Source organism: Calonectris borealis, chromosome 2 (genome assembly GCF_964195595.1).
Source record: "Calonectris borealis chromosome 2, bCalBor7.hap1.2, whole genome shotgun sequence".
Classification (NCBI taxonomy): Eukaryota; Metazoa; Chordata; class Aves; order Procellariiformes; family Procellariidae; genus Calonectris; species Calonectris borealis.
This window is the reverse complement of record NC_134313.1, coordinates 134,859,749-134,887,737: the sequence shown is the minus strand read 5'-3', so window position 1 is coordinate 134,887,737 and position 27,989 is coordinate 134,859,749. Positions and strand designations below refer to the sequence as shown.

General features: G+C 41.5%; 1 protein-coding gene across 1 annotated transcript; it reads right to left on the bottom strand.

Moving 5' to 3' along the window:
- Nucleotides 1–65: 65 nt before the first annotated feature.
- On the bottom strand, nt 66–27,989 carry GSDME (gasdermin E). Its single transcript, XM_075143559.1, has 11 exons — nt 27,863–27,989; nt 25,890–26,003; nt 23,333–23,530; nt 22,015–22,207; nt 12,385–12,556; nt 11,285–11,405; nt 6,638–6,826; nt 4,476–4,603; nt 4,173–4,359; nt 2,584–2,657; nt 66–1,761 (listed from the first exon to the last, which is right to left on the bottom strand). The coding sequence occupies exons 2-11, from the start codon at nt 25,981–25,983 to the stop codon at nt 1,531–1,533; spliced, it is 1,587 nt and encodes a 528-aa protein (XP_074999660.1). The 5' UTR covers nt 25,984–26,003; nt 27,863–27,989; the 3' UTR covers nt 66–1,530.

Here is a 27,989-nt window from a genome sequence, read left to right as displayed (position 1 = left end):
TTTCAAGGCCAAGGGAATGACTGGAATCCCCCCAAAAAAGAACAATGGAAATCACATGCATGAGGTTATAAGTTATTCTATTGTTTTGACATAACATTTAATAGAAAGTTTTGATAAATTAGTTAGTTACAGAGGCAACTTTTGAGTAGTGATTGGCAAAAGACTTTCCCATTTACAAACAGACATCAGTCCCAGAAGCAGAGTGACATGCTTCCATCCTCCTAAAGGACATTTCCATATACACCAGTGCAAGGTTCGGGCAACACCATCAGCTTCATTTAACAGACGAGACACAGAAAGGCCAGCGGCTCGGGTGCCAGGCTATCCTGCGCTCTCAGGGTATGGAAAGGTACCACGGTGCTTTTCTGCAAAGTCCACTTCCTCAGGGAAAGCTTAACTGACAGGAGCTTTTAAAGACCCCTCAGACAATCTGCTCAAGCCCGTGTGGGAACAGAGCAGAAAACTGAACCCAGGACTCCTACCCACCAGCTAAGCTGCAGGGCCTGGTTACTGATCACCCCCCCGCGCACACAGGTGCCTGCTTGTTTGTCTGTCAGCCATCTCACAATCTTATCTGAAAGCGCTGATACTCCACTTACCTGGAACATCATCTTCCCAAGCCCGTATTTACAGTGATCTCTGCTGCATTTCTGTCCCATCCACATAATTACAAAAAATTACGATGAAAAAAAGGCAAAATAGCTCAAAGCACAAAGTGCTTTACTAACACTTTGCTGTTAGTCAAAGAAACAAGCAAAACATCTGCATTTAAAATGTCATATGGCTAAAATGATAATTTTTGTGGAGTGCGGCAGGGACATTTCATGTGCACACCCCAAAAGTTATCACCACACCTCAAAGAGAAAGTTCAGAATGCAATTTAAACAACTGAAACTTGCTAAAGTGAGTAAAAACTTATTAGAAAACAGAAATGCTGTACAGAGGCATAAATCCCTAAGGTGGTCTTAGTTTTTGAAAAAGAGGTGTTTTTATTTCCTGCAGTGTGCAGTTCACATCCGTAAAGCCAAACTACACTTAATAAATGAAAACCTAATCAAGTACCTCTTTGACAGCCCTCCATCCCACTTGCTCCGCAGTGAAGGCATTCTGCACATCGAGTCTTGAACGAGCAAAACATTTACTGCGCTGCAGAACCCTGGATTTCCACAGCCTGCTTGTTTGCAGTTTTCTCCCACGCATATTAATGCAAGCAATCAGGCTTCTACTGCTACGTTCAATTTCTGTTCCAGGCTTGTCTTTTTTAATTCTTCCCCTTCATCCCTTATTTATGTATTTTCCACTGCAGACATATACGTTAGTGAAACCGCAGAGCAGTAGCACACCTGACGGCAGCGCAGAGTGCTCACCCCAGGCATGCCGAGCCCACCCCGAGCTCCATAGCCCCCGGCTGGACTGCTCTAAGTACTCAACTGAGTGGCTCTACTGCTAGCTCAAACACACCAACACTACACTGCAGAGCTACAGAAGAAAGAACAGGCTAAAGCAGTAACTGGATACTCAGCAAAGCTCCTATACATTCCCACCTAAGGCACAAAATCCATACAATGCAACATAAAGAACAAGTGGGAAGAATCTAGGTTCTTTCATAGTTACAGCTTTTGCAGAAGACTCCGTCATTTCCAAATTAATGTTTGATGAAGCAAACAGCCTTTGCATGACATCAAATCTTCGTCTGTCAGTGAGAGTAGCCACCAAAGGACTGCTCAGCGCCAAGGTGCCATCGGCTGAAGCGATGTTAGGCTGTATTTATGAGAGACAGCAAAAGACAGAGACATTAAAAAGGTTTTCCGAGCAGTGCTGTTCCTGCCATCACATAGCTCAGCTCCTTCTTACAAAACCACTGGAGAGCTTACAAAGCAGCGGCAAAAGGGCAAGATTCTCTTTACTATTTAGCGTTGACAAGTACCACATGCTCATCCAGAACCAAAGCTCTATGGCACCTATTACGGAGAAACATCTCTCCTACCGCGTCCTTTTGCCCAGTCCAACTTCTCTCACTGCAGATCACACTTAACTCTCACTCTCAGGAAACAGTGGCATTCCCCTTGCCTCTACATATTTAAAGGTTTTTACTGTTATTTTTGTCAGCGAGCTTAAAAAAAGTTCATAGGGAATGGCAGCCCTGCCCCATTCCTTCAGCAGTTTTAACGAATGGCCTCAGAGTTTTGGAACTTCAGAATTTGCCAAGGCCCAAGCACTGCTGCTGCCAAAGTGAAATTTCTGTTTCCCAAGGGCAGGTGATTACTGTTACTGAGACTGTAAAATGGGCTAAGGACACTGTCAGTAAATTAAAATTCGAGCTTAAGTCACAATTTTCTTTTGCTCACAGCCTATGGAATCTCCCAAACACAGAAATGTTTTAGAAGTTAGGTATCCACCTGCAGTAAATTACCTGCACCGTTTGCCACTGTCAGGCTCTGACCTTGCCTAAGCAATGCCTACAGCTGAAATCCGTGCTGGAGCTTGACATCTTTATTGGGTGAGAAACACAGTAAGGCAGAGAACAGAGTCATTAGTGCTGCTGGGGCCCACATGCTACACAGTCACATTTTGATTACTCACCAAACAACACAATGCCGGAACAACCTGAAGATCACAGCAGGCATGCAGCAGGACAAGCGTGTAATCAGACAGCTCTGTGAAGGAAACATTAAAAGGGAAAAATTGTTTCCAGTGCACACTGCACGAGGCTGGCTGCTGGGAAGGGGACTTTCTTAACTGTGAGCTCTGTTACGGGGTTCTCCTGCTGGGCAAAGACAGACAAGCTACACTTTTGAGGCCCACCGGCAGGTACAGCACCTTGTGAAATGGGTGCTGGAGACCAAAGCGATTCAATGCGGAGGACAGTTGTCACGGGTGCTCTGTTGGACGTTTGGAAGAGGCTGATCCAGCCCTTTCCTGCCTGCTTCCCAGGGTGCAGAATAAAATGGGATGGGCGACGGATACAAGCCCCACACTGAGTACCCCTGCCCTTGAGAAAAGGCAGCTTGTAGGAAAGGGGATTTCCTCCCCATCATTCTTGTCTCCTCCCTAAGTATCTCCCCAGGGTTCCACTCCAAGTCTGCAGGCTGGATGAATGATTTAGGCCTTGAATAAAACAAGAACCTCCCCTGCCAAAATCTATGCAAGATGCTGACTCTTCAGCAAAAACACCACTTGAGAGGAATGACATGGCTGAGACTGCCTTGGGGCAGGGAGACGGCCTAAATGATCCCTGTGGTGCCCTTCAACTCTAACTCCTGTAATTCCTAATAGAAGCAACAGGCATAAAACAGCTTTTGATTCTTGATCCAGCTACATTTACGCCTGGACGTTAGCAGCAGACATGTCCAAAGCCAGGTGATAATGCAACACACTCAATTAACTGCGCCCTGCTGCTAATAGCCTCTGACAAGCGTTACCACATCAGCAGGTTCCTGTTCTCTATTTCTTTTCTGTCTCCACAAATGAGTTAAGCTTTCCTACGTGGGTACTGTGCGTATATGGATACACACTGACATTTTGCTGCACAGTGCCACATCCAACTAATACCACACTGGACTTCCCTTCGTTACCTTAATGTCAGGAAATTCTTTATATATGAGAGAGAGGAGAAAAAGCCAGGAAAGTCTGTCTTGGACTTTGCAGGTAGCTTTTAATGAACACTGTGGTGCCAACTAGATTGTGAGGATGGCATTTGTTTGACATTTATGTTTAATCTCCTTTTTCAGCAGCTGCAAAACAACCCTCTAATTGCAGTGTCTCTATGTTAAATTCGTTTTGCTAAATATAGTTTGCACCTCAACAATATACGCTGTTACACAGAAGACAACACCTAATTTGTAATTCTCAGCATTTAGGCGGGAAGAATTCTGGTATGCAATAAGAACAGGAATTAGCTCGCCAAACTGGAAATGCCCACACTCAGCAGAAAGTAGAGTTGAGCAATCTTGGGGGAATGTGTGTTTTACAAGCAAAATCCGTCAGTGATTGAGGGCTGAATTTAATTCACAGCCAGGAATGCTAAGCATGGTATACCAAACTTATACAAAGGAACAGAACAAACTATGTTCCACACAGCTCACCAACTGCTTAAAAAGAGCCATAAACGCAGAGGGAGCTTCTAAAAGGAAAATTTAAAAAAAGGGCTCTTCTCTTCATTCACAACATACCAGAGATAGCACTGATGAGGAGGTGAGCAGCTGAGAAGAGTTCTTCATCCTGAGGCTGACATTTCTGCAACAACGGCTCACTCTGTAAACTGCATCCTAAGAGCTGCAAGAAGTCAATGAGGTCTCGTTGTTGTGCAGGTTTTAACTCCTTCAGATCTGGCTTGCCTCCTGTGCAGATATCATCTACCTGGAAGCAAGGGAATAAGTAAAATTTCTTGAAAAGAGAAAAGTTCAAGCAAAAGAGAATGCTAGCTCTATTCTGAAATTACTTTTAGGAAGCAAGCAGAAGTTTCTTCATCTTACCACGTCCTCCAGAGCAGTTACCATTTCTTCATGGAGCAAGAGTTCACAAAGGGTTTTATATAAAGCTCTTCGCTTGTCTTCTGGCAGCTTCACAAAGGGCTGGAACTGAGTCTTCAACCGTGACAGATCTTTCCCGAGAAAGCAGTAAAAAGTAAAACTAAGTATTTCTACACAAATGCCAGTAAAAACAGTTAACATTTTTGCTATGTATTTCATAAGCTCATTTATCACCACATCTTGACATCCCGATTTCCATCGGCACAAGTTATAAGGCAAGGCTGGAACACATCTGGTTATATTTCCCTAATGAGCCAACAAAGCATCAGTGAAAATTCTAAGAAAGAAGAACAGCTACCAAGGATCAACATTCTGTGTACAGTATTTTTAATATTTTACAAATCAGTATTTTAATGTTAACTGAACTAACCATATATTAAGTTTCTCACTTGAAAGTTCATCTCCAGAGACTGTTCATTTATATGGCAGAATGAAGAGTTCTGCCGATAACTTTACTTCTGTGAGTTAATATGAATTACAAAGTCAATGGTATGAGTCCACACACAGAACTAGAAGTTCCTATTGTGATCCTAAATTGTTATTGTCCTTGTATTTCATCAGGTGCATCAAAGAATTACAACCCTTCACCTCTGACCTAATTATTATTACAAAAATCAGGACAAAAATCTCTTCTTGACTGAAATATTGAATCCATTACAATACATACAACAGAAGCACAAGAGAGTTCACTGCACTTCTTTCCTCACAATTCAACTATGACACTAAAACAAAATGTTTTATGACATCAAACTACCACTTTTCTAAAAGAAGATAAGTTTTCAAGTCAATAATGCCAACTGGAAGGTTGGAATATGTTTTTCTACATTCCAAAAATAGGGGCATGCAAGCGTTCTTAACCTTGTTTAAAAGAAATTTCCCTTCATGTCACTCCAGTCAAGAAACACGCTCTCTTTGAAGATGCCTTTTCTATCTAAAAATTACTTCATTGGAAAAAAAGAAAAGCCCAGCCACAGGCAGATATTTTTTCTACCTGACACAATCATATGACTGTCTATACAAATAACAGAAGAGGAAACCTACTTCAAATTGCTTTAGTAGAAACAAATTTTTTTTTTTTAGGTTTTTTCCAAGAGACAGTTCAGGTTAATTAATTAGAATCATAGAATCATTAAGGTTGGAAAAGACCTCTAAGATCATCGAGTCCAAGCCTTTCAAGCAAGAAAGGCACAAAGGTATGTCAAGCTAAAACACAAACCAAAACAGTAGCATACCATTCTTTCACAAATAAGTGTTTTTTATATACACATGGAGACACAGTATTGCTTTCAAACAAGTCTACATTGGAGAATGACAGAATTTATTTCAGGACAACAAATGTCTATTTTGGTCACAGTTAGTCTATTGAACAGCCATGAACAAAGGGTGAAATTTCGAGATAACAAAAGTGATGTTCATCGTTAGAACCAGCTGTAAGAACTCTACCAAGGACTGATGAAAAGTAAAGTGTGTTCTGAGGCCTTGATTTGTTTTCCCCTTTTTCATTCCTCTGGTGACAATCCTGCCTCTTCCTTCCACATCCCTACAATAAACAGGTTGTGCCCGGCTCATTATACCAATCTGCAAACTTCCATTTAAATCACGTTTTGATTTCGTCAGCCTTAGCTGTTATCAAAGATTTCTCTAAAGCTTCTCAGAAAATAACGAGTCTAAATGAAGGTGGGGGAGATGTCTTTGTAACTTTTGAGACTTAAAATAACCTTTAACTGAGAAGCTTTACTGAGAGTATTTTCCAAATAATGAAAAAATATTTTCAGTGACCCTGTCTGAATGAAAGCATAAATCATCATTATAGATGATGCTTATAGAGCTCATCTGGAATGTAACAGAACTGGCATAAAAACCTGATTTTGTAGGATCGTATTTATGACAAAGGGATTCAGGATGTTCCTAGGGAACAATCCACTGCATATACCTATTGCAGAAGTAAATTTTTCTATTCTTTCAGTGCATTCCCCCAAGAGTTCTGATAAGGGCTATTAAAATGAACTAACATAATTTCTTATGTACTTTGTACCAGATTATTTCCTCCTATCATGTTGCTTAACTCACTGTAATGTAATCATGTAAAGCATTTCTGGTAATACCTTGTTTCAATACACTTAAAGAAGCATCACTGGGAATGAGGTTTTTAGCCCCAGAGTACATCTTATTATCAACAGCATCTGGCTGATAGAGAAACGAAGCATCTCTGAATAGTGCTGAATGGGGATAAGTTGAGCCTTCTGTGCTTTCTTTTTCAAAGCCTCCTTGCTGTTCATCTAGCAGACAAAATTCTGTAATTAGAAATTCAATTAAAAAAAAAAGTTAATAAAATACACAAGCAATTACCGAATGAGATGCTAGCTTATATTATCTGGTGTTCTCACATGTGATTTCTCCATGTCTCACCTCTTCTAGATGGGAAGAATGCCAATGGTTGCTATGTATGTGAATTATTGAGCATTACTGCAGCCCTGATGTTTGGTACAGCGTGCAGCTGTACAAAGGTCCCGTGGTGCAGCTACCAACTACAAAATGTGACACCAGCTCCTGTGAATTAACGTAATGCAGACAGCCAATAACACGAAACCTTCTCACCGACACCGTAAACCTGAATGCTGCATTCAAGAGATGCAGGTATGAGTTCTTCACATTTCCTACCAATTAAGAGATGTGCTGTAATGCAGGCTACAGGATCCACTCATGACGGAGACACCTGAAAGCACTTTCTGAGATTCATCAGAACTCAGAGAGTCACTCACAGAACTTCTTCTGGTCATGGCACTGATAAACGACTCCTCTTTCTGAGCTAAGCCACAGGTCCATCCTCAAGTTCTCCAGATGAGTGGAAAACGGGGCTTTTCAGAGCCTGTAAAGGACTTCATCCAGGCATGTCCACTGACAGAATCACTCTGCAATATACTCTCTCTCTGGAACAACTTCACGAAGAAAATAACACACCCTGGCTTGATTTCCCTTTCTCTTTGTCTTCATGACGAGCACTGGCCTACTCACCCGAACAGGGCTGCAGATTTCCTGCCACCCCAATGCCCCCGACTTGATGAAGCTAAGGGACTCCTGGAAGGTACACCAGGAGCCTTTGTAAGAGTTATGCTGAGAAATCTGGAATATCAAGTTCTGTGCTCATGTGTCCGATATTGCGCCCAAAGATGCAGAATATAAACAAAGCCCTATGTATTATTTTGAGCAACTTCTATTTGCTCAAATGCAAGATTTGAAACTGTACCCCTGGCACTCTGCTCCAGGTCTGAGGAGAACGCAGGCAGGCTAGCAAGAGGAACTCAATTTTAAAGCAATACCTGACAGCAAAGGGGAAAAAAAATGTAACTAATCAAGCTCAGTGCTCACATGTACCAGGCACAAACCCTAAATATAACCTTCCTCCAGTTGTAAGAGTCTGTCTCACCAAATTAAGGACATTCAAAGCAGATGAGAAAGCACAGAGAGCACTCCGAGAGAAAGCTTTTTCAAAGGGAGAGCAGACAAAGAAATCTCTGCCACAGAGAAAGAAAGAAAGACGACAGAGACCTTTATGCCTCCATAAGCCTTCACAGAGAAGAGAGAGCTACAGAGAAGCAGTAAACGATTAATACAAATTAAAAAACTTCCCAAAGCAACAAGACTCCGGACAGCAGCTAAGGCACCATAAGGCCAATATGCTCATGTTACTTTCATTGATAATACCAAGGCTTTCACACGAACCCTGAAGCAGGAAGATAGCGCTGATAAACCAGCTGCCCTTCTAAGGCAGAGTGATGCTAATAAGGGAAATCAATACACAGCACCATGTGAAAAGTTTTAAGAGATACAGATCCTGCTGTTAAATCTTGTAATAGGACTTGATTCAGAGGAAGATACAGGATTCTGTAAGTTTTGTTTAATAGGACTGTTAATTAATTTTGTATCTCATTAATTTTGTCATACTCTTTAAAAAAAAAAGAGAAGGGAAAATAAATGAATGAAAGAATATACAGAATACTGTGATATTTTCTCTACTGAATTCTATTACATCCATCGATGACAAACCTCCACTAGTGCAGTTAGATCTTGTTAATTATTCAGAAGCATTAACAAAAATGGAAGAAAACCAGAGATGATCAATGAAAACAATCAAAGGCAAAGAGACTCCTTTGCGGGGGGAAGCTGAAAAGATTAGGAATTGTCTTAGGAATGTCTGTTTAATTTACAGACATTTAAGAGGAAGCAAGTCACATATATAGCAATCAACAGAACAAAGCAAATCAGCCGGGTGCTACTATAACTCCTGTTTTGTAAAGCAAGAACAAGAGGACTTGCACTGAAATTTTAAAGACACAAAACAGCAACGCCTTTAACAGGAACAGCTTTTACATGTAGTGGAAAACTAGCCTGTAGAAATCAAACAGAACGATTACAGGAAAACATTATCGTAAAGGGATCAGAAAAAGATTAGACTTTTTTTCTTTCTTTTTTTTTTTTTTTATTTATAAAAATGTCCAAGCATGTCCAGTCACATTAGCCAGCACATTTTAAAGAAAGCTTTTATACCATTCTTTCTTGTAGAATGACTCAAGAACTATCAACGGCAAAGAAAAAGAAACCAAAAAAAACCCAAAACACACTTACATGCACCTTATTCTGTAATTATCTGTGAAGAGAACCCCATTATGTTACACCTGCTACTGGTCACTTTCAGTCTCATGTGAGAGGACTACATCAGTCTCTGGATTTAACTTCAAAGGCTATTTTTATTTCCATAAACAGACACTGATCACTGCTCAGACATTAAGAAGTTGAAGATTAGGCTCCACCATAATTTTGTTGTTAGTTCCTCCACTTTACCTTCTCAATGACAGTCAGGCAAGGGAAGATGGCACAAATTAAAAAAAAAGGCAAGACATAGGTTGTTTGAGATAAAACATGAAACAAGCTGTGATGGTTTTGAAGCTTAAAAGACATAACATTAAATATGAAAAAAAAAAACGGAAAAAGAAGCAGAAATGGAAAAGGAGCAGAGAATTACAGATCATTAACAAGACCCATGTATTATCAGCTGGCAGGACATAGGAATTTCCATCTAGAAGTCACATAAGTAGGCTATCACCTATACACCTATGTAGTCAGATAGCCTTAATTGCACCTGATTAGTCTGAATTACAGTTCTATTATGACCATGAAGTCAATGCCCGCTGGTATATCTCTGTGTTCAGTCTATGTCAGAGCAATACCACATTTCAGAAATTTTTTTAGAGGTTACATGATATTTACTTATATTCCTGAACCTACAGACTTCCTTAATATCAGAAGTCAGTTGAAGAAGAATGATGGAGAGTATCTTCTGCATTTCTTATCCAAATAAAGTGCATCCTGGATTCAAATCTCAACTGCACTTCAATTATTTCTTCAACGTATCTCCTGTTCCTTTCCACATCAGTCCTTTCCGACTGCCAGCCCTACACAGTCCATCTGATTTTTTCCTTCTTGCATAACATCCCCTGAAACCTCCTTTAGGTTAGGGAGTTCAACTGAGGATAGACAAGAAAGAAAAACCCAGGGGATTCTGCAGAGAAGAGTTACTACTCCCCACAAAGCCAATTTCAACACTTTTTTAACTTGACACCTGAAAGTATTTGACCTGAAACAAGTAAAGCATGACCAGAAAACATGACAAGGACATTTCTGCAACCATTCTGAGAACAATCTATTTATGAAAGTGTAAAATAGACAGAAAAGTTTAAATTTCAGTCCTATACTTCATGAATAATTCTTTTCTTAGCATGACTGTTATCTAAACATTCCTCGTTGACCATCAATTTATATTCAGTTCACTCTCCCTGCCAATAGGTGCAGGCAACAGCACGGGCTGAGGGCCAGCTAGCTAGAAGCAAAATTGCAGAAAAAGACTTGGACAACAAATTCGAGACGATCAGCAGTGTGCCCTTGCAGCTACTGAAGTTTGCTGCATACTGGCCTGTACCGGCAAGAGCGTAGCTAGCAGATCGATGAAAGTGATTTTTCAATTTGGGAGACTGCATTCAGAGTGCTGCGTCCAGTTTTGGACTCCCCAGTACAAGACAGACATTCACATACTGGAGCAATCTAGCAAACAGCTACCAAGATCGCTGAGAGCTGGAGAACATCATGTATGAGAAGAGGCTGAGAGACTGGGTTTGTTCAGCGTGGAGAAAATATTGCTAAGGGAGAACCTTATTGCTCTCTACAGGCACCCAATGGAAGCACGGAGAGAGCCAGACTCTTCTGTATGACGACAGGACAAATGGCAAGAGACAGAAGATAAAGAAAGGGGAATTCTCATTAGATATTAAGAAAGAAAGAAAAGTTCACCATGCTGGTCGTCAAACATCAGAACAGGCTGCCCAGAGGTGCGATGGAATCTCCGTTGTCTGGAGATATTCAAAATTTGAACAGACAAGGATACGAGCAATCTGATCTAACTCTGAACTTAGATCAAACTTCAAAAGTTGACCCTGCCTTGAGCTGGGGCTTGAGCTAGATGATCTCCTGTGGTCCCCTGAAACCTAAATTATTCTGAGTTTATGATTTATGCAAACAAGTGAAAAAGCATTACTAAATCAGAAGAGCAGCATTTCACAGCACAAATAACTATCAAGGCAACGGAGACCATAAAACATCATCACCTTCATACACAGGGAAATGCAAAAATCATTGCCCAACAGACAGCTCTGTCCACAGTTAAACTGCGTGCTACAGAAAACGAGCTTTTTACTTACCAAACTGGCCACTGTGCTTTATAAACAGTTCAATTACACCATAGGCAATAGCGGTTGCAGGAGGAATTTCAAGGATCACACTAGAATCCTTCATCATACTTCCATTTTCACTCACTGAAACCTAGAGGACAGATTTATTCACCGTTTATCTGATTCAGCTATTGTGTAGCTTAAACACAGGATTAATTAAGGGGAAAAAATACAGAGAAAGACTGTGCTTTATTCTCCATGATGTCTAACTAAAGCACATGTTACATTTGACATCTATGAAAGGAACAAGATGAGTAGCGAAGTAGAAGCACAACGCCAAGAGCGGCTCTCAAACTCTTAGCTACCCTGTCCTACTACAAAGTTGAGCTCCAAGTGCAGCTTTTGCCACGCATGAAACACTGTGTCACCCACTTCAGCATCCTGCCCTGCCCTCTTCTATCCTGACACCCCTTTTCCCAGCTGGACACCGGTACCAGGAAGGTGGCACTTGCACAGAGGGTTGTTGAAGTGCAACTCCCAGATTTCTGCTACTGGAGCCACCCTGTACACAGAAGTGATTCATCTGCAGCTTTAAAAAAAACTTACAATGAATGAGCATATGTTTTGACTCTGGTAATTCCGTCTCAATTCATAGGCAATTTTTCAGATATCCTCATAATGCAGTTAATCTCTACTCCCATGAGTGAAAACAAGTATCTTCTCAATAAATATTAAAACTCAATAGACACTGTAAACATTTTTGATGAATGATTACTTGGCTTTTCAAATAAATTTGCTGCAGCAATGCTTTTTGCTCTTCAACTTTCACTGAATTGTTGTATGGTTGGTTTATGTTCTGCTGTAGGCAGGGATCTTCATAGAAACTGAATCACAATTTGACGGTATTGATGGAAACCACATTCCAGGCTCACATTAAAAGATGGCATCTTTTGCCAGTGAGGCAATGGAAAAAACATTTTACCTTTCACAACTTAGTTTCACAACTAAGCAGTGCAGTGAGTTCAACATGTTAAGGAAGCATGAAAAATACTCTGAAGTCTATTTGGAGAAATCATAATTTCTTTTCAGATAACCTGTTCTATTCCTTGTAGATTTTTAATAACTTTTACCTTTACTATTTTTGTACTGCATCCCATCACACCGCTGATTTTTTCTTCTGTTTGGATATGTTCAGTTATCGTACACTTCTGAGTTGTTATTATCTTTTCTCTCAAGATGCACAACACTTCTCGTTTTCTTTCTATCACTTGTTGCAGTAAACTACTGTTTAGATTTATTGTTCTGAAAAAGAAAAGCCATTAACAACATAAATACTAGAACTGAGAAAAAAACATTTTCTTAATTGCTTGAAGAAGCTTTTATTGTAAAAACAACAATGGTTTCTATATATGCAGTCTCCTCAAAATTATGTCCTCTTTTGTTATTTGATAGCAGTAAATATCTGTATTACTCAGTAAGTCCCAACACACATGTTGAATTCTTCATTCCCTACTCTGAGCAAAAATGGCAGTTGTCTGGCTACTTTCTAAGCAAAAAAAGCAAGGGAGAACTAAAGACAACATTAAGCTGCCAGTGTAGTATGCAAACAACCAGCCAGGCTCATGGACACTGATTGAATCCTCTGCTACCGTGAATTCACACTGCCATTAACTTGGCCACGGCAGGGGACGCCGACCAACCATCCTCTTCAGAGTCTCATGTAGCACAAACAGTCTCAGTAAGTCAATGGGTCACATCCTGCAGTCTTTACTCAAAAGAATTATTTCAACCAAAAAAGTTACCAGGGAGTACAAACAGAAGACCTGTGCTCATGGTCCATCTTATGAACTCCCTGCAGCCTAGCACACTACTGCATACATTATGCATGCACACGCACAATAAAAATACGTATAATAGCATAATACATAATAAGCATGTAACATAATAATATTATCCACACATCACAAAGCTCTGCTTAGAAAGAGTGAAGTGAAGTTGCAGTCAAGCTAGTGGAAGTTAGGAAATATATGGCAAGCCATCTTCCAGGCCGGTTAGTTTCTCCCTTTGTAATCAAACCCCACTCTTCCTTACAATAGTTCTCAGTTTTCTCTCTCTTACCTGACCAGATCAAGTCCCATTTCTTCCCGCTCCTTCTCATTCATCTCAGCTTTGTCCCACAGCCAGCCAGCTCACCCATCCCACTTCACTTCTCTATCTTCTACCCTCAGATGACACCAGCTGCCCATGGCTCCCAGCGTTAGTCTCCCCTCCTTCTCACAGTTTATTGTTACCGCTTTCCAGCCCTGTCTGGCCAAACTTGGTCTCGTTTATCTCCTTGTCATCATTCAGTCCTCTCACCCCTGTCTTTGTAGATCCTTCTACCTGCTGCAGATGTGCCATCAGTTGCTTCTCGACAGGGGAGGTGACGTGGGCTCCTTTGCACCCAAGTGCTGATGCCCAGATTCACCCTGGACTAGGACAGCTTGAGGCAACCATCACTAGGAATGCTGGTTTGGCCTCTCAAGGCCCATGTGCAGGCAAAGGAGCACCCTGACACGCTGCTGCCGAATTTTTAAGTTCTTACTCCAAATTCTGAGTCACCAGAATTTCTCCTTGAGGGATGAACAGCCCGCAAAGAGAGCGACACCTCAATGTCAAGCCTCACAGCTGGATATGGAGCTGTTTCAGTGTTCACTGAAACCCTGAACCGGCTGAGAGGGATCAGCACTGACCAAGTACTTCGAAGGGCTGGACGAGAAAAGATATCATGGATTTTGGAATTGGAAAAGATTACTAAAAAATCACCCACTATAAACTCCTGTGTTACTCATCTGTATAGCCTCACAATTTACAATTAATGACCAGGACTGTTACAGTCAAAAGAATAATTAACTGTGGTAGGGACCTCAAATCTCTAGCCGACGCCTCCAACTTAACAAGTCATCCCTACCCCACAACATAATTCGTGTGTTTAAATGCTGCTGGAGTTATATCTATAGTTAGGTACTTCTTAGAATGAGCAGAAATAAGAAAGTGAATGCCTAGAAACAACAAGAGAGGATTATTTTCTAAGGAAAGATGACAACATTCACTACCCTGTCTTCTGGGGTGTTAACAGTCTTTCTGGTAACAGTTAAAACAACTTCTTAACTGTATTTGATTGATTAAAATGTGTCAATTATATTATACTTTTGCAAAATACCCATTGGAGGTCCTCAGATGAGATGTCGTATTTCCTATGAACAGATAACTCTAGCAAGACAGTTGGAAGATTAAGATTGCTATCCCTGGCTCAACTTATTCAGTCTTTTCTCCTCCCTTTTACTGTAAATGGCTATTCATGGGGCTAAATGGCAATTCCCCAAAAATATGACTGAAAGACATGTCTGACTCCACTTTATTTAAATTGAGACATCTCCACTTTTAATTAAAAAGTTTTAGATTTATTAGATTCTGGAGTTTTGGATTTATGCAGTCTGTGTAAGTCTGAAGTCAGCTTGGTTCTTTATTAAATTAAAAATATCCTGAGGCAGTTTTTGATCTTTGGAGAGTTACATGCTTATATGAAAGTTCAATCAGTTGGAATGAACTGCCTGAAAACCTTAAAGTTGATTGTTTAAACAAGGGAAAGAAAATACCTCTGAAGCAATGCAGCAGCCACTAGAAAAGCACCCCCAAACATTCCTGAGCTTATTCATATAACTTTTTTTCTTTTACTGCAAGGCCATGCTTTATGCTTGGAATGCAATGAATCTTTGGATTAAGCAAAAATTGAAAAAATGTCAAGCAATCACACACACCGGTGCTCTTAGAAGTGTCTGCCAAACCAGAGCTATTAGTTATCACAATAACAGACCATCAAGCCTACCATATACTTCACAATAATTATTTATGATTCTCAAGAAGTGTCCTTGAAAATACAAGTTAAGGCACTAAGAACTTGCAATTTTAACATTCAACCTAAGAAGCCGCAGGGGAAGAAATACAATGAAGAAGCACAAAAGCAATTTGTCATTTGTTTTCACATGACGTATTTTTTCCCTGCTTTAGAGGATGACAAACTCACCGGATAGCCCCAAAAGTTAGAGCAAAAGAAACAAAACAATCAAAGGTAGAAAAATACAGATTAGAGATTTGCTGTTTCTGAATGAGTGTTAACATAAGAAGCATACAGAATATGATTTAACTCTATACAAATGAATGACCAAAATAATTCAAGAGACTTTTTTCTTCTATCTACTTCTACAGTATTCCGCCTGAGGTGGGACTGGCTCAGACTCCCTCATGCTCCTGGCTTTGAGGTCCAGATGCAGAACTAACAGCAGAGGGGCAGAGGGAAAGAGTCAGAAGTCACAGGTAAACCTGCAATGAGCCGCAGCGAAGAAATTTCTGAGGCGGCGCGGGATGAGCTGCCACAGCACTAGAGGCTACGCAGCCACACTAACACCACAGGGGCACAGCGCTACCGGCTTCGGTCCCTGATGCAGCACCGCCGCAGGCGCTGGGTCTCGGAGGTAACCTGGGGTCCTCTGCATTCTGTGGCAGAGACACGGCCGCGGCCTCAGCCCCAGGATTCAAGTGACTTCAGTGGGATGTGTTCCGCTGTAAAGCCAGCAGAAATGCCTTCCTCTTCCCACTGTTTAGTGAGTACCGGATTCAGAGCTTTAAAACACATAACCCTTACCAACAGCTACAAACACCTTTTCTTGTAGGACAGCACAGTTAAATGCTCTCCTCTAGACTTCTGGCACTGAACTTTCTGTCATAAAACCCCTTAGACTCTAGGGTTGTGTGTGGACACATCACAGGTTATCACTGGGGCACAGCATGGGGAAGGCAAAACATTCTGATCTTCTCAGTGACTCGAACAGGAGACAACGTGAGGTAAGCAAATACCCAGCTTATCTAAATTATCATTGAAAATAGCTATCGAACAAAATGCATCAGGGTTAAAGTTTGACAATCAGAGCAGGGCTTGAAGTATTGCAGGGCAAGGGCTGCTGAATCTATGAGTGTATTTTTGCAAGAGCTGAACTCCTGTGCTAGCATAACACTGAATATCAAGAAGATATCTGAATAACAAGAGATGGCTGAGTGAAACGCCTGAGAATACATGCATGCAGGCACACGAACTGCATTGCATTTTTTTATTTTACAGGTCACATTTTAGAGCTTTTATTTCTGTTCTGCAACCATCACTCTTACCATCTCTTTCACCATCTATTGTACAGGAGCCCTCACCGATCTTGTGTGACCTGTACTACATCACTGTACTCCTTCCCACCTTAAGAATCTGAGCTGAAGTACTCAAAAGTAACACTATATAAAATACAATGAGATGTTGGTTTGCTAAGTCCCATTATCAACACACAAGGTATGAGCCTGTATAAATAAAGATCATTTAAAAGATGAGGATTATGGTTTTTTGTTCGATTGTTTGTTCTAAGGTTTTAAATAACCTTCCAGAGGTCAATGATTTACTAAACTGGAAGCTCTATAGGTCATGAACAGAAAAGAATTTCCTTGAGTTTTGGTCTCACTCTCTCCATATTTAATTGGATTAAGCACTTCCACTCTTCTATAATGCAATGGCTTCCTTCACTTTTTTCAACCTTTTTCTTCTTGCATGAGGAAAGCAGTGGAGAATAGAGAGGCACATCGGCAATTTGCTGCAGACTGGAAGCAGAAAAGAAGGGAGAAAGGCAGAAACTAACAGAAGGCAAGAGAAAACAGACAACACCTGGCAATAGAGCAGACTCTCACTGTTAAAGGGGAGAGCAGGAGCCTGCTTTAAACTCCACAGCTGAGACTGAGGGTCTTTCCTTCAGGCGCAGAATCTCTGACCAAACTGTCCACAAAGGAGGGGGGCTAGGACCATTTTTCTGCCAAATCCTGTCTCGTCTTCTCAGTAACCCACCCCACAAATCCTCAAAGCAAGGTGCTTGCCCATTTACTACGAATACCAAAAAGAATGGTTACTGCTGTGAGCGCTCTCCATTCTCACATTGAAGTCAGCACTGTTACCTGCCTGCACAAGTTTTCACTAGTCCAAACTACCCACATGAGTGAAAAACCTTTTCAGTCCTGCACTCGGAAACGTCAGCTCAACGCATCTCCTCTCCCAGCTGCAGAGACATGGGTGGCCCACTCTCACTGCCTCACCCAAATGCAACTTCTTCCATAACATCCACATAACTAACTTCAAAACCTCTCTCACTGCTTGGCCAGAATCCCTCAGCTTGTTCAGTCTTCTCCACTTCATTTATAATGCGCAATAGTCCGATGTCTCCCATACAAATGCTGCTTGCTGCACAGAAAGAGCCTTCACCCAGCTTTGCTCCTTCTCTAATAGAGACGTCTAGATGAATGCTATGGAGTAAAATCCACCAGACCTTACTCTGCCACTTTTCACCAAGCACAGACGCATAATATTACTTTTGTTAATTCATTTCAGATATAACCTCTCTGACCTACTTCTTACAGTCATACTGGAACACGGTATCTGCTATAGTCAGCTTATTGATAGCATGTCACAATTTTCCCTACAGAATAACCTGACAATTACTTCATAGAACATCTTCCCCAAGCATGCCAAAGACTTTTAAGAGTGCAAGTGACAGATAGTTCCTCTATTTTTCTATTCGGCACCCTCCTTATTTTTTAAATCACAGACACAGACAATTGATTTTATTAAATCCTGTCTCCTAACATTCTGCAACTTCATATTACCCATGTAGCACCTTTGGTAGAAAACTGAATGGTTTTCTCATCATATGCATAAATGTTCGAGGAATTTTAAAGAATAAATAACAAAATGGGCTGAATTTCCGCTGTACTCAGATTAGGAATAGGTGCCTATTTTTGTCAGTGTGGACAATAATTGAATCAATGAAAGTGCATATTAAAGTGCAATATGCAATGCTGTAAAAATACCTTTCAATCATGCCAGAGTACACTACTAACAACACCCTGTTTTTCTAATATGCTAACCATAGAGTTAGGAATCATTCACATGAAATGATGGAAGTGTGACAGGCAAACCTTTCTGCAGCTGACATGGACTGACTGACTGCTGCCACATGGTCCTGTTTCTTTCTCTCTGCTGTCGCTGTCCTCTCAAGTACTTCTATTTCAAACACCCAACACAACTTAGTGAAATGGTAAAAACAAATAAGCGAATTTGTTAATTCATGAGAACTACAGAGATTATAACCTCCTCATAATCCTTTTCACTGAAGGGGTCAATACAGAATGGCTGAGGTTGGAAGGTCATCTGGTCCAACTCCCCTGCTCAAGCACGGCCACCTAAAGCAGGCTGCCTAGGATCATGTCTCCAAGGATGGAGACTCCACAACCTCTCTGAGCAACCTGTGCCAGTCCTTGGTCACTCTCAGTGAAAAAGTGTTTCCTGGTGTTTAGACAGAGCCTCCTGTGTTTCAGTTTGTGCCCATTGCCTCTGGTCCTGTCACTGGGCTCCTCTGAAAAGAGCCTGGCTCCGTCCTCTTTGCATCTGTATGCAAGGTATTTATATACATTAATAACCCCACCCTGAGCCTTCTCTTCTCCAGGCTGAACGGCTCCATCTCTCTCAGCCTTTCCTCAAACGTGAGGTGCTCCAGTCCCGTCATCATCTTCGTGGCCTTTCACCAGACCCTCTCCAGTATGTCCATCTCTCCCTTGTACTGGGGAGCCCAGAACTGGACACAGTACCCCAGGTGTGGCCTCACCAGTGCTGAGTAGAGGGGAAGGATCACCTCCCCCAGTCTGCTGGGAATACTGCTCCTCATGCAGTCCAGGATACCATTGGCCTTCTTTGCGGTGAGGACATGTTGTTGGCTTGTGTCCTACTTGGTGTCCACCAGGACCCCCAGGTCCTTTTCTGCAAAGCTGCTTTCCAGCCAGTCAGCCCACAGCATTTACTGGTGCCTGGGGTTATTCCACGTGCAGAACTTTGCACTTCCCTTTGCTGAACTGCATGAGGTTCCCACCAGCCCAGCCTGTTGAGGTCCCTCTGGATGGCAGCACGACCCTCTGGGTGTATCAGCCACTCCTCCCAGTTTTGTGTCATCAGCAAACTTGCTGAGGGTACACTCATCGACCCCATCACACAGATGACTAATGATGTTAAACAGGACTGGACCCAGTATTGTCCCCTGGGGTACACCATTAGTCACTGGCCTCCAACTAGACTTTGTACCACTGATCAATACCCTCTGGACCCAACCATTCAGCCAGTTTTCAATCCACCTCACTGTCTGCTCATCCAGCCCATACTTCATCAGCTTCTCTATGAGGATCTTATGGCAGACAGTACTGAAAGCCTTAAAACAGAAGATGGAATATACTCTTAAATCCATAGCAATCTCACTGAGTTAAAGGCATAGGACTCTGACCTAAAATCAGTATGTTACAGTACTCTGTGAATTAGCAAGCACAATGTAATACAAAAAGGAAGAATAATGTAAAATAAATTATGCCGAGTTTATATACCTAAAAGTGCCATTTAACTTTATTTTTATATTGAATATTATGTTAAGAAGTGTGTTCTGCATTTAAAATGTCATTGCTTCTGCAAATCAAGAAGGATCTCATTCCACATCGTTCAGTTGTCATCCCTTTTCAGAAAAGGAGAGCCAATGTGGCATCTGGAATCTAATTAAAAGATCAGTAGGATTCTCCTTCAGAAGGTTCACATAAGAAGTGAACTGAAGTGGCTGAAGCCACTCAGCACTTCCAGCTTGCTGAACCTTGAAGACTTAGTTTAGAAGCCATATCAGCTTTGCCTTTTTTTTTTTTAGAGTTTCCTGCTATTTATCTGCAACTTTGACTTAAACAGCCTAATACAAGAACAACGGTTTAAAATGCAATTTAATTAGGCTAAATATATATAAATAATAAAGGAAACAACAATTGATCTAAAAAGCAGAAGCAACGTATGTCACTAGATGAAATCAAGAACACTTAGCTGACTCTCATCTCACAAGGACTGATGGGTAAACATCCTCTTAGAACCATAATGCTTTGCATCCAAAAATCACTAACTTCTAGGCACCAGCACTCCTGAATGCTGAATTCCTGAATTCCACACAATGCTCCATGAATGAGACGAAAGCTAGAAGCTTGGACATGATCCATCATAAATCATAGAATATTTATGAATGAGTAACTGGAATTTCATTTGTAAGGAATTGCCACAATCTTCAGAGAGCCTCGGCATTATGCTGAAGAAGAAAATAAAAATTATGTTATCCTTATCCTTTTCAGTGACCTGGCAGAAGCCAGACTGACTGGATATCAATTATACATTTTGCATCATAAGCCTTAATAAGCTATGAGCATCTAAGAATTAGCTCCTTATATAAACATTAACCTCATTTACAGTTATATTCAGATCAGTGTAGAGCTACTGATCTTCCACACTCAAAAGAAGATAATACATTTATAAGTATTTAGTTACATTTAGGATTATAACCTGTGCTGAAGTAAATTTGATTTGCTATGGGAGGACTATTTGTTTGAATTGAGTAGGTAAATTACTGCAGAAAACTAAGTAAAAGCTTACTGATCTAAATAGAATTACTCTAGTTTGGTTTTCTGTAGGACTCTATCTAGTGTTAGAAACAAGATTCTAAACCTTGACTGACACTATTTTTCTGATACTAGATGCATACTAATTTTACAGGCCTGGTCCACACATTTCGCCCAGTATTTTCTGCTTTTAATAAGGCATTTAGTACAAAGATAGCGAGATGCCATATTAGAGTAAGTTTGTTGACTTGTGAATGCTCACAATAAAAAGAACAGCACCCATTTGTTCCTGTGAAAATGGTGAATTGATTATTTCTAGAACATCAGTGTATCTAAAGAAAATTTACACTGCTTCTGACAACTTTTACACTGATAACAAAAACCTATCATCTTTATCTTCAGAGCATCAGGAAAGGCTATTAAAATGTATTACACCACCTCCTACAGATCTAGGATGCTGTCACAAACGAACCATCCTCATCTCCCAAGAGTCAGGACCTGCAATACAGAGTAGACCCCTGAGCTGCCAGCTGGTTGCCAAGTAGGCTTTGGTCCATGACTGTCTTATTGCAAGATTAAATCAATCTCATTTCACAGTAGGACAGGAAGTGTTGCATATCTTGTAAAATTAAGATTATAGTTTGGAAAATCTGGGGTTTTCCCCTCAGTTACTACAGCGTATAACAGTAAGCAACAATCTATAAACTGTATTTTGTTCAACTACTAGAACATACATTGACCACGCTTGCTCACCTTCACTACTCCTTCAGCTTCAAATAATCCAATTTGCTAGCACAGTCGCTCACACACACAAAAATTATAAAGCATGCTTACAAGAATATTGATAGTTCTGAATTCAGTTTCCATAGCCTTTTCCCCAGTAACACAGAGAAACCAATCCATTGTTCTTCCAGACTGTTACCTCAGTACAGTCTCCCAAAGAAGGATTTGACCCTTGTTCCACATGGTAATTCATGCAAATACGTAAGATGAAATCACAGAGAGATGTTTTTAAAATGAAAGGGAAAGGTTTGACCATCAAGCGCTCAAAATCCGGAATTTTTCATTTTGATATATATGATTTATCACCTGAAAATGAGAGCTTACAATAAAAATAATTCTCAAACTATGGCAATACTACAGAATCAATTGTTCACTGACCACAGCTGGCCCAAGTCTTTTCAGCTCAGGAATCTTTCCTGGCCATTACGATGCCCACATCAAAAACATACCTGTCCTTGACGTCTTTCATAAGCTGCTGCAAGTCAACCTCCTGCTTCCTCAGGTTTCCAAATGAGGACTGGTTTTCCACATAGCCCTTCCCTCCAGCTCCCAGGCTGATCTTTCCAAATGAAGTTTCAATACTTCCTTGAACAAAATCTTCAAACTTCCCCATATATTTTGCAAAGTCAGACTCCACAATTACTAGGAAAGCAATAAAAGTCATTTCTACCTGTGAAGAGAAGTGCTGAAACGGTCCTGAAGTGATTGAAAAAACAGAAACTTACAGAAAATATGACAAGTTAGCGAAGGCAAGGAACAGTATCGAGCAGGTAAATAATGAAATCTACAGCTCTGCAACTCTTACTTCTGCTTCCTCCATATTTTCATCATTTTCGCTCCGCCACCTTTTATATTTTGCCATTTTAAGAAAACATAAGGTGATTGAAATGCTGAGCTCAGATGCTATGGAAGATTTATAAAGAATGATTGAAACTTACTTCAGCTACAAAGAAAAACTACAAAGCAGACCTGCTTGTACAATAGGGTTAATATTTTTCCATTATCTTGACATATCTCATTATAGGGCTGTCCCAAAGCTCACTGAAAACCAGTGGAAGTATCTAATTGGCTTAAACCAACGCTGAATCTTATACACCTATAAACCAAAGAACTGACTCAGAATCAGCTGATCTTCCAAGCCAGCTACAATTAACATCTAAACTTAGGGACTTATCTATTTTCCCGTATAGAATTGTGACATGCCCAGAAATATGGGATTCCATTCCTAAAACCTGGTTAGGACTGCTGCAGCTGGATGAAGAAAGAAGTACAAGGGTCAACCATTTTTAACAGTCTGTGCAAGAAGAAAGGAAGCACTCGTAAAACTTGCTTGGCCTTGCCTGCGCAAGCACTCCCTGGGCTACTGTCCCCAACAAGACACTGTTTATCCAGTGCTTTCCGACCTGGAGCACAGTACAGTTTCACACTACTATCACATACTGGAATTCCCCAAAAATATTCTAGGGTAGCTCCTGTGGCTGCAGACAGCACTGTTATTAAACAGTAGGACTGTACGGCTTGACAACCTTCAGCACTCAATTTCAGTAGTCTATCTAGGCAAAACTTTTTTTTTTTAAACAAACATTTATTATTACTGGGTTTAGTTAAATGAATAGTCAAGTCATCTCTTTTCCACGGATGGAGAATACTTCAGAGCATTCCTCTGAAAGGAGCCCTCTAGTAACACGATTGAGAATAATAACAAAAAAGATTAAGCTTTGCATTCTTTTTATCTGCAATAACTGTGCTGCCCGAGTATGGCTTTACCTGGTTTTATCGGTTTGTCTTCAGTAAGCACATCACTCAGGGTGACTGTCAAGAAATGATACTTGGGCTTCTGCCAGCACCAGAATTTCTTCCTCTTTGTAACTAAGCTCAGAAGCTGCAGCTTGTCTGAGGCGTTCAAGTGGGAGACAGGGATCAAGTCACCTCCACTGTCAGTTTCTCTCACAAAATTCTTTGTTGCTTTTGCAAACATCTTCACGAATCAATTAAAGTCTGAAAGAATACATTCATTTTTCAACAACTACAGTTGGAAAGTATAAATATTTATATTGTTACTTTAAGAAGTTCTTCATAGTACTGGTATTAATCAGGAACAGTTAGTGTTTTCACCCTACGTTCTCCACTCTGAGCTGGGAATCATACAGTTTAAATCACTTATCCCAAAGTAAAAAGGTTCTCACAGTAACAGACAAAAGAGTTTTAGTTAAAATTTTAAATAAGCAACCGTGAATAAGCAAAGAACAATGCACTGCAAACACAATATGCAAGGCTTAAACATTACAATAATAATGCATGGAATTTATGATCATGCAGATAATGAAGAAAGAAAACAAATGTGTGAGAAAATAAACATTCCAATCTACAGCTGAAAAGTTCCTTCAAGGAATGCTCACAGGTAATTAATCTGTTAGGGAAGAAAAAACTTGCACAGCTTACCTGAAGTTCTAAGAAAAAGCATCTACTAATGAGCACCCCGCAGAGACCGGCTGGGATGACAAGAGCACCAGTGCAATGGCAGGGGATTTCTGCCTCCCCGCAGAATCCTTCTTTTATTACCTAACATAAAATTATCTTACTCCATATAAGGTAATTGGGTATTATTCACACAAATTATCTTGATCTTTTTAATAGTGAGGAAACACATATAGGGATAATAAAAATTACTCTATAAAAAGCAACAAATATTTGTGCTGGCATCTTTGTGACTATGTTTTGTTTCTGAACTACGCCCCTGGAAAGTGCCAATTAATTTTTTTCTTTCTGAACCTTTTTACCTTCAATGTTTTCCAATTTCCTACTTCCCATTAGTATAACTACAGCTAAACTGAACATATGTTATTTGCAACTGTTATTTCTATCTGCTAAACAGCTACATACATTATCTTATTCTAGCTTTTAAAGGTCTTAAATTAAAAAATATTGGCATCTCTTATTGTGTAAAGTTTCCTTTATCCAAGCAATGCACTGCTGTATTTACAAGGAACTTTTTCAACAAGGGAAACTGGCTAAACTCACAGGGGAAACAGTAAAAACGACCATTCACAAGTGCTAAACACACAATTCTAATAAACTAATTTTTGATCTGTTAAAAAAATCTAATCTTTTTCAGTTTTTCAACTCTGTGTTACTTGAATTAATGATATTTCCAGAATTAAATCAGTTTTTTAAAGTTGACAGCATTCCTTTGAATCCTCCAGCTAACAGTGACTGGAAAGTTCAACGAAGATCATAAGATGTCTTAGCTGTATATCCACGTGTTCATGATTAATTACCTGTCTTGCTCCGCAGAGATGTTAGATTTGTCATTTACAAATACAGGCCAGAATAATTTAGAACAGACTTCAAACAAAAATTGATATTACAGTGGGCACTCAGGATTATTGAAAGAAAATGGAAAACTGAATAAAGATAGTAGTGGTTGGACCACAGGCTCCATGTTTTAGTATCAGCTGGAGGACAGAGAAAAAAAAGCCTTTTTGCAGATGGGAACTTATCTTTCCATTAGCTTTTCCCAAATCGCATTTCAGATAATATTTCACACAGTATTTACCAATTCATGCTGAGGTACCTACCTCCTCATGAAACCCCTATGGCCTACCCTTAGTTATCTACGCAAGCAAGTAAAGGGTGTTTCCCAACAACACCTGCATATGCACTGGGAATATTTCCACTGACTTTCTTGTTCTCTGACCTTTTCCTAAACTCTGAACTGAGATTGATTTTTCGCATTCTTAAATTTCTCCTCCTTAATTTCCCTGGTTTTAATCTCAGTGAGAACACTTCAACAGAATAAGCAATGCAGCTCTACTGCAGCGGAAAAAAAAAAAACCAAAACAAACCAACCAACCCCCCAACAGCCCAAAAAACTAGTTTTCTTTTTCCCTGGGACTTCTTTTGCATGACATTGTATTTCACAGCCAACTGATTTGTAATGGAGGGGACCATCAAGAAAATTCTCATTGCCTGCATTAGCTGCTCTTCCCCAGCATAACCTTCTTCAAACACTTCTGTGCTTTACATGACTGTTCACTCACTCTGATCCCATTCTACATAACCAACTCACATGGGCATAGCCTCTGAGAAGAAAAAGGCCCACCAGTTTCTGAGGAGATTATGATAAGACAAATTGCAAAATCCAGTTCCTGCGATTTGGCATCGTTACACTCACTAAATCTTGTGAGAAGAACCATTAACACCTTCTATAAAACTTCTGATTCATGGTGGTTTGTCTTCTCTCCCGGTCACACCATGCTTTTGACTAGCAAAAAGGACATCCAGGAAAGACCACAGAGTGCATACGAGGACTGCTGAGACTCACCAGGAAGGAGAGATGGGACTGCCTTCAGCCTCAGAGCGACAACGTCAGCGTCTCCCACACTTCGCTGTGCTGGGAACGTCTTTGCAGGGAGCATATTTGCTGGTGCAGCTGTACCTGCAAAGCAAGAATATTCTATCCACACTCCTGTTTATGTCTCTTTGGATATAGTGCCTTTAACACAAATTCTAAAATGTACCCGAACATCTTGTTTCAGTAGTTCACAAAACAAAGACATAGAGCAACTGAATGGCCCTTAGCCAACATCAGGGAGTTAATACAGCTACCAGGACCGACGGCAGCTGGCTGAATGGACATGGAGTGGTTACGGACACAGCATTAAGAAAACTCTGCCTCTGGCGTTTCTTCCTCCAGAAATTTTGTTAGAGCTGTGCTTGGTTTGCTAGAATTAAAAGGGAAGGTATCAGAGCTGGTAGGAAAAGCCTGTCAGAGTGAATTCACTCTTGCAGATTGATAGCTAGGTGTGAAAGCAGGAGAGGAAGGAGGAGTATCCTCCTTGTCTACCGAGAAATTTAAAATTAGCCTGAACCTGGCCTACAGGAGGATTATTCAACGAAGGGGATGAGATCAAGTGAAGATATTTACAGCAACTTCACTGTTTACTTAAACAAACAGATCTTAACCTGCTTCTTTCCTTTATCACAGATCCCTAACCCAATATAGTGGGATATCAGATCCAAAGAAATATTTTATGAATAATCAGTGTTTACCTTTGTTAGCACAAAAGCAAGTTCTCAACGGTTGCCCGGTACTTCTTACATTATGTATAAACATACATTGACCTTTACAAAAAATATAACAAAGATTTGTGTTCCATTTAACATAAGATCACCCAGCACACCAGGCACAGTACCCAGGGAATTTGGGAAGAGGGTGACAACTGGATTGCCAAATGTCAGCACACCCTTTGCCAGTCCAAGTTGTAAGGAAATACAACCTCCAAAGGCCAAAGATGACCACGCAGGAGCCGCGGTGTCAGAAGAGCTGTTAGGCATTAATTCTGCTGCGCAGCAGCAGTAACGGCCTTGGAATCCTAATGAAGTCGGAGTTTATGCCAAAAGGCAACTAAAGCGTGGAAGTGATGACAAGCAGGACATGTGTTTTATTACAAAACCTTACAGTTATTTTCACCTCCTTTCTAGATAATTTAAATTTAAAAACAGCCATACAAGCGAATACACAAAGCCTAGCAGGGGTGTCCACACAACGAATTTCAGTCCTTGAACGCATGTGGTCCCCAAAAATACATCCGATGAGTTTTAGCCCTGGATGTAGCCCTCCTTCGTGCCTCGAGGACTTTACAGCACGAGCCTCCAAAGACCTGACGCCACACAAAAGCACAGCGGCCCGATGCACCCAGAGGGGCGCGGCGCCCTTACCCGGGGCTGGCCGGTGCCGTCCTGCGAGGCGGAGGCACGAAGGCCACGGCCGGAGCCGCATGCTTTGGGAACGGGCGTGAGGCCCGGGAGGAGACAAGCTGCCCGTGTCCTCGGAGGACAAAACAGGCCACCTCACCAAAACCCGCGCATGAGGCGGCTCAGGCGGGCGTCCGAGCACGGGGATCCCCCCTCAAACGCTCCTGCGGCCCCGCCGCGCCACGCTTAAACCCCTCTCAGAACCACCACAGGTGAATTGCTGCCATTCGGCCGCCTTCTCCCCCTCGCGAAGCCGGAGGGCGCGCACAGGCAGGCAGGCAGGGAAGGAAAGCAGGACTCCGGTGTTCAGCGAGGCGGCCGCAGCGCCTCCTCCTCAGCGAGTGACAGGGTCGGGCGCGGCGGCGGGGGGCACACGGCGCGCCGAGGCCCCGCTCCGCCTGCCCCGGCCAGCCGGCGGGACGCAGGGGGCTCAGCCCGCCGGGAAGGGAGAAGCGGCGGCGGCCGGGGCCCCTTAACGGGCGCTGGGGAGGTGGGCACGGACAGCCCCCACCGCCTCCCCGGGGCCGCTCCCCTACTCACGGTTTTCCCGGCGATGCCCGCCGCCGGGCCCCGAGGATGCGGCGAGCTCCGCCCGCGGGGTGTGCCGAGCCGCGCCGCGCCCCGAGGCGAGGTCCCGAGGGCGAAGCTCAGCGAGGAGCCGGGGGGA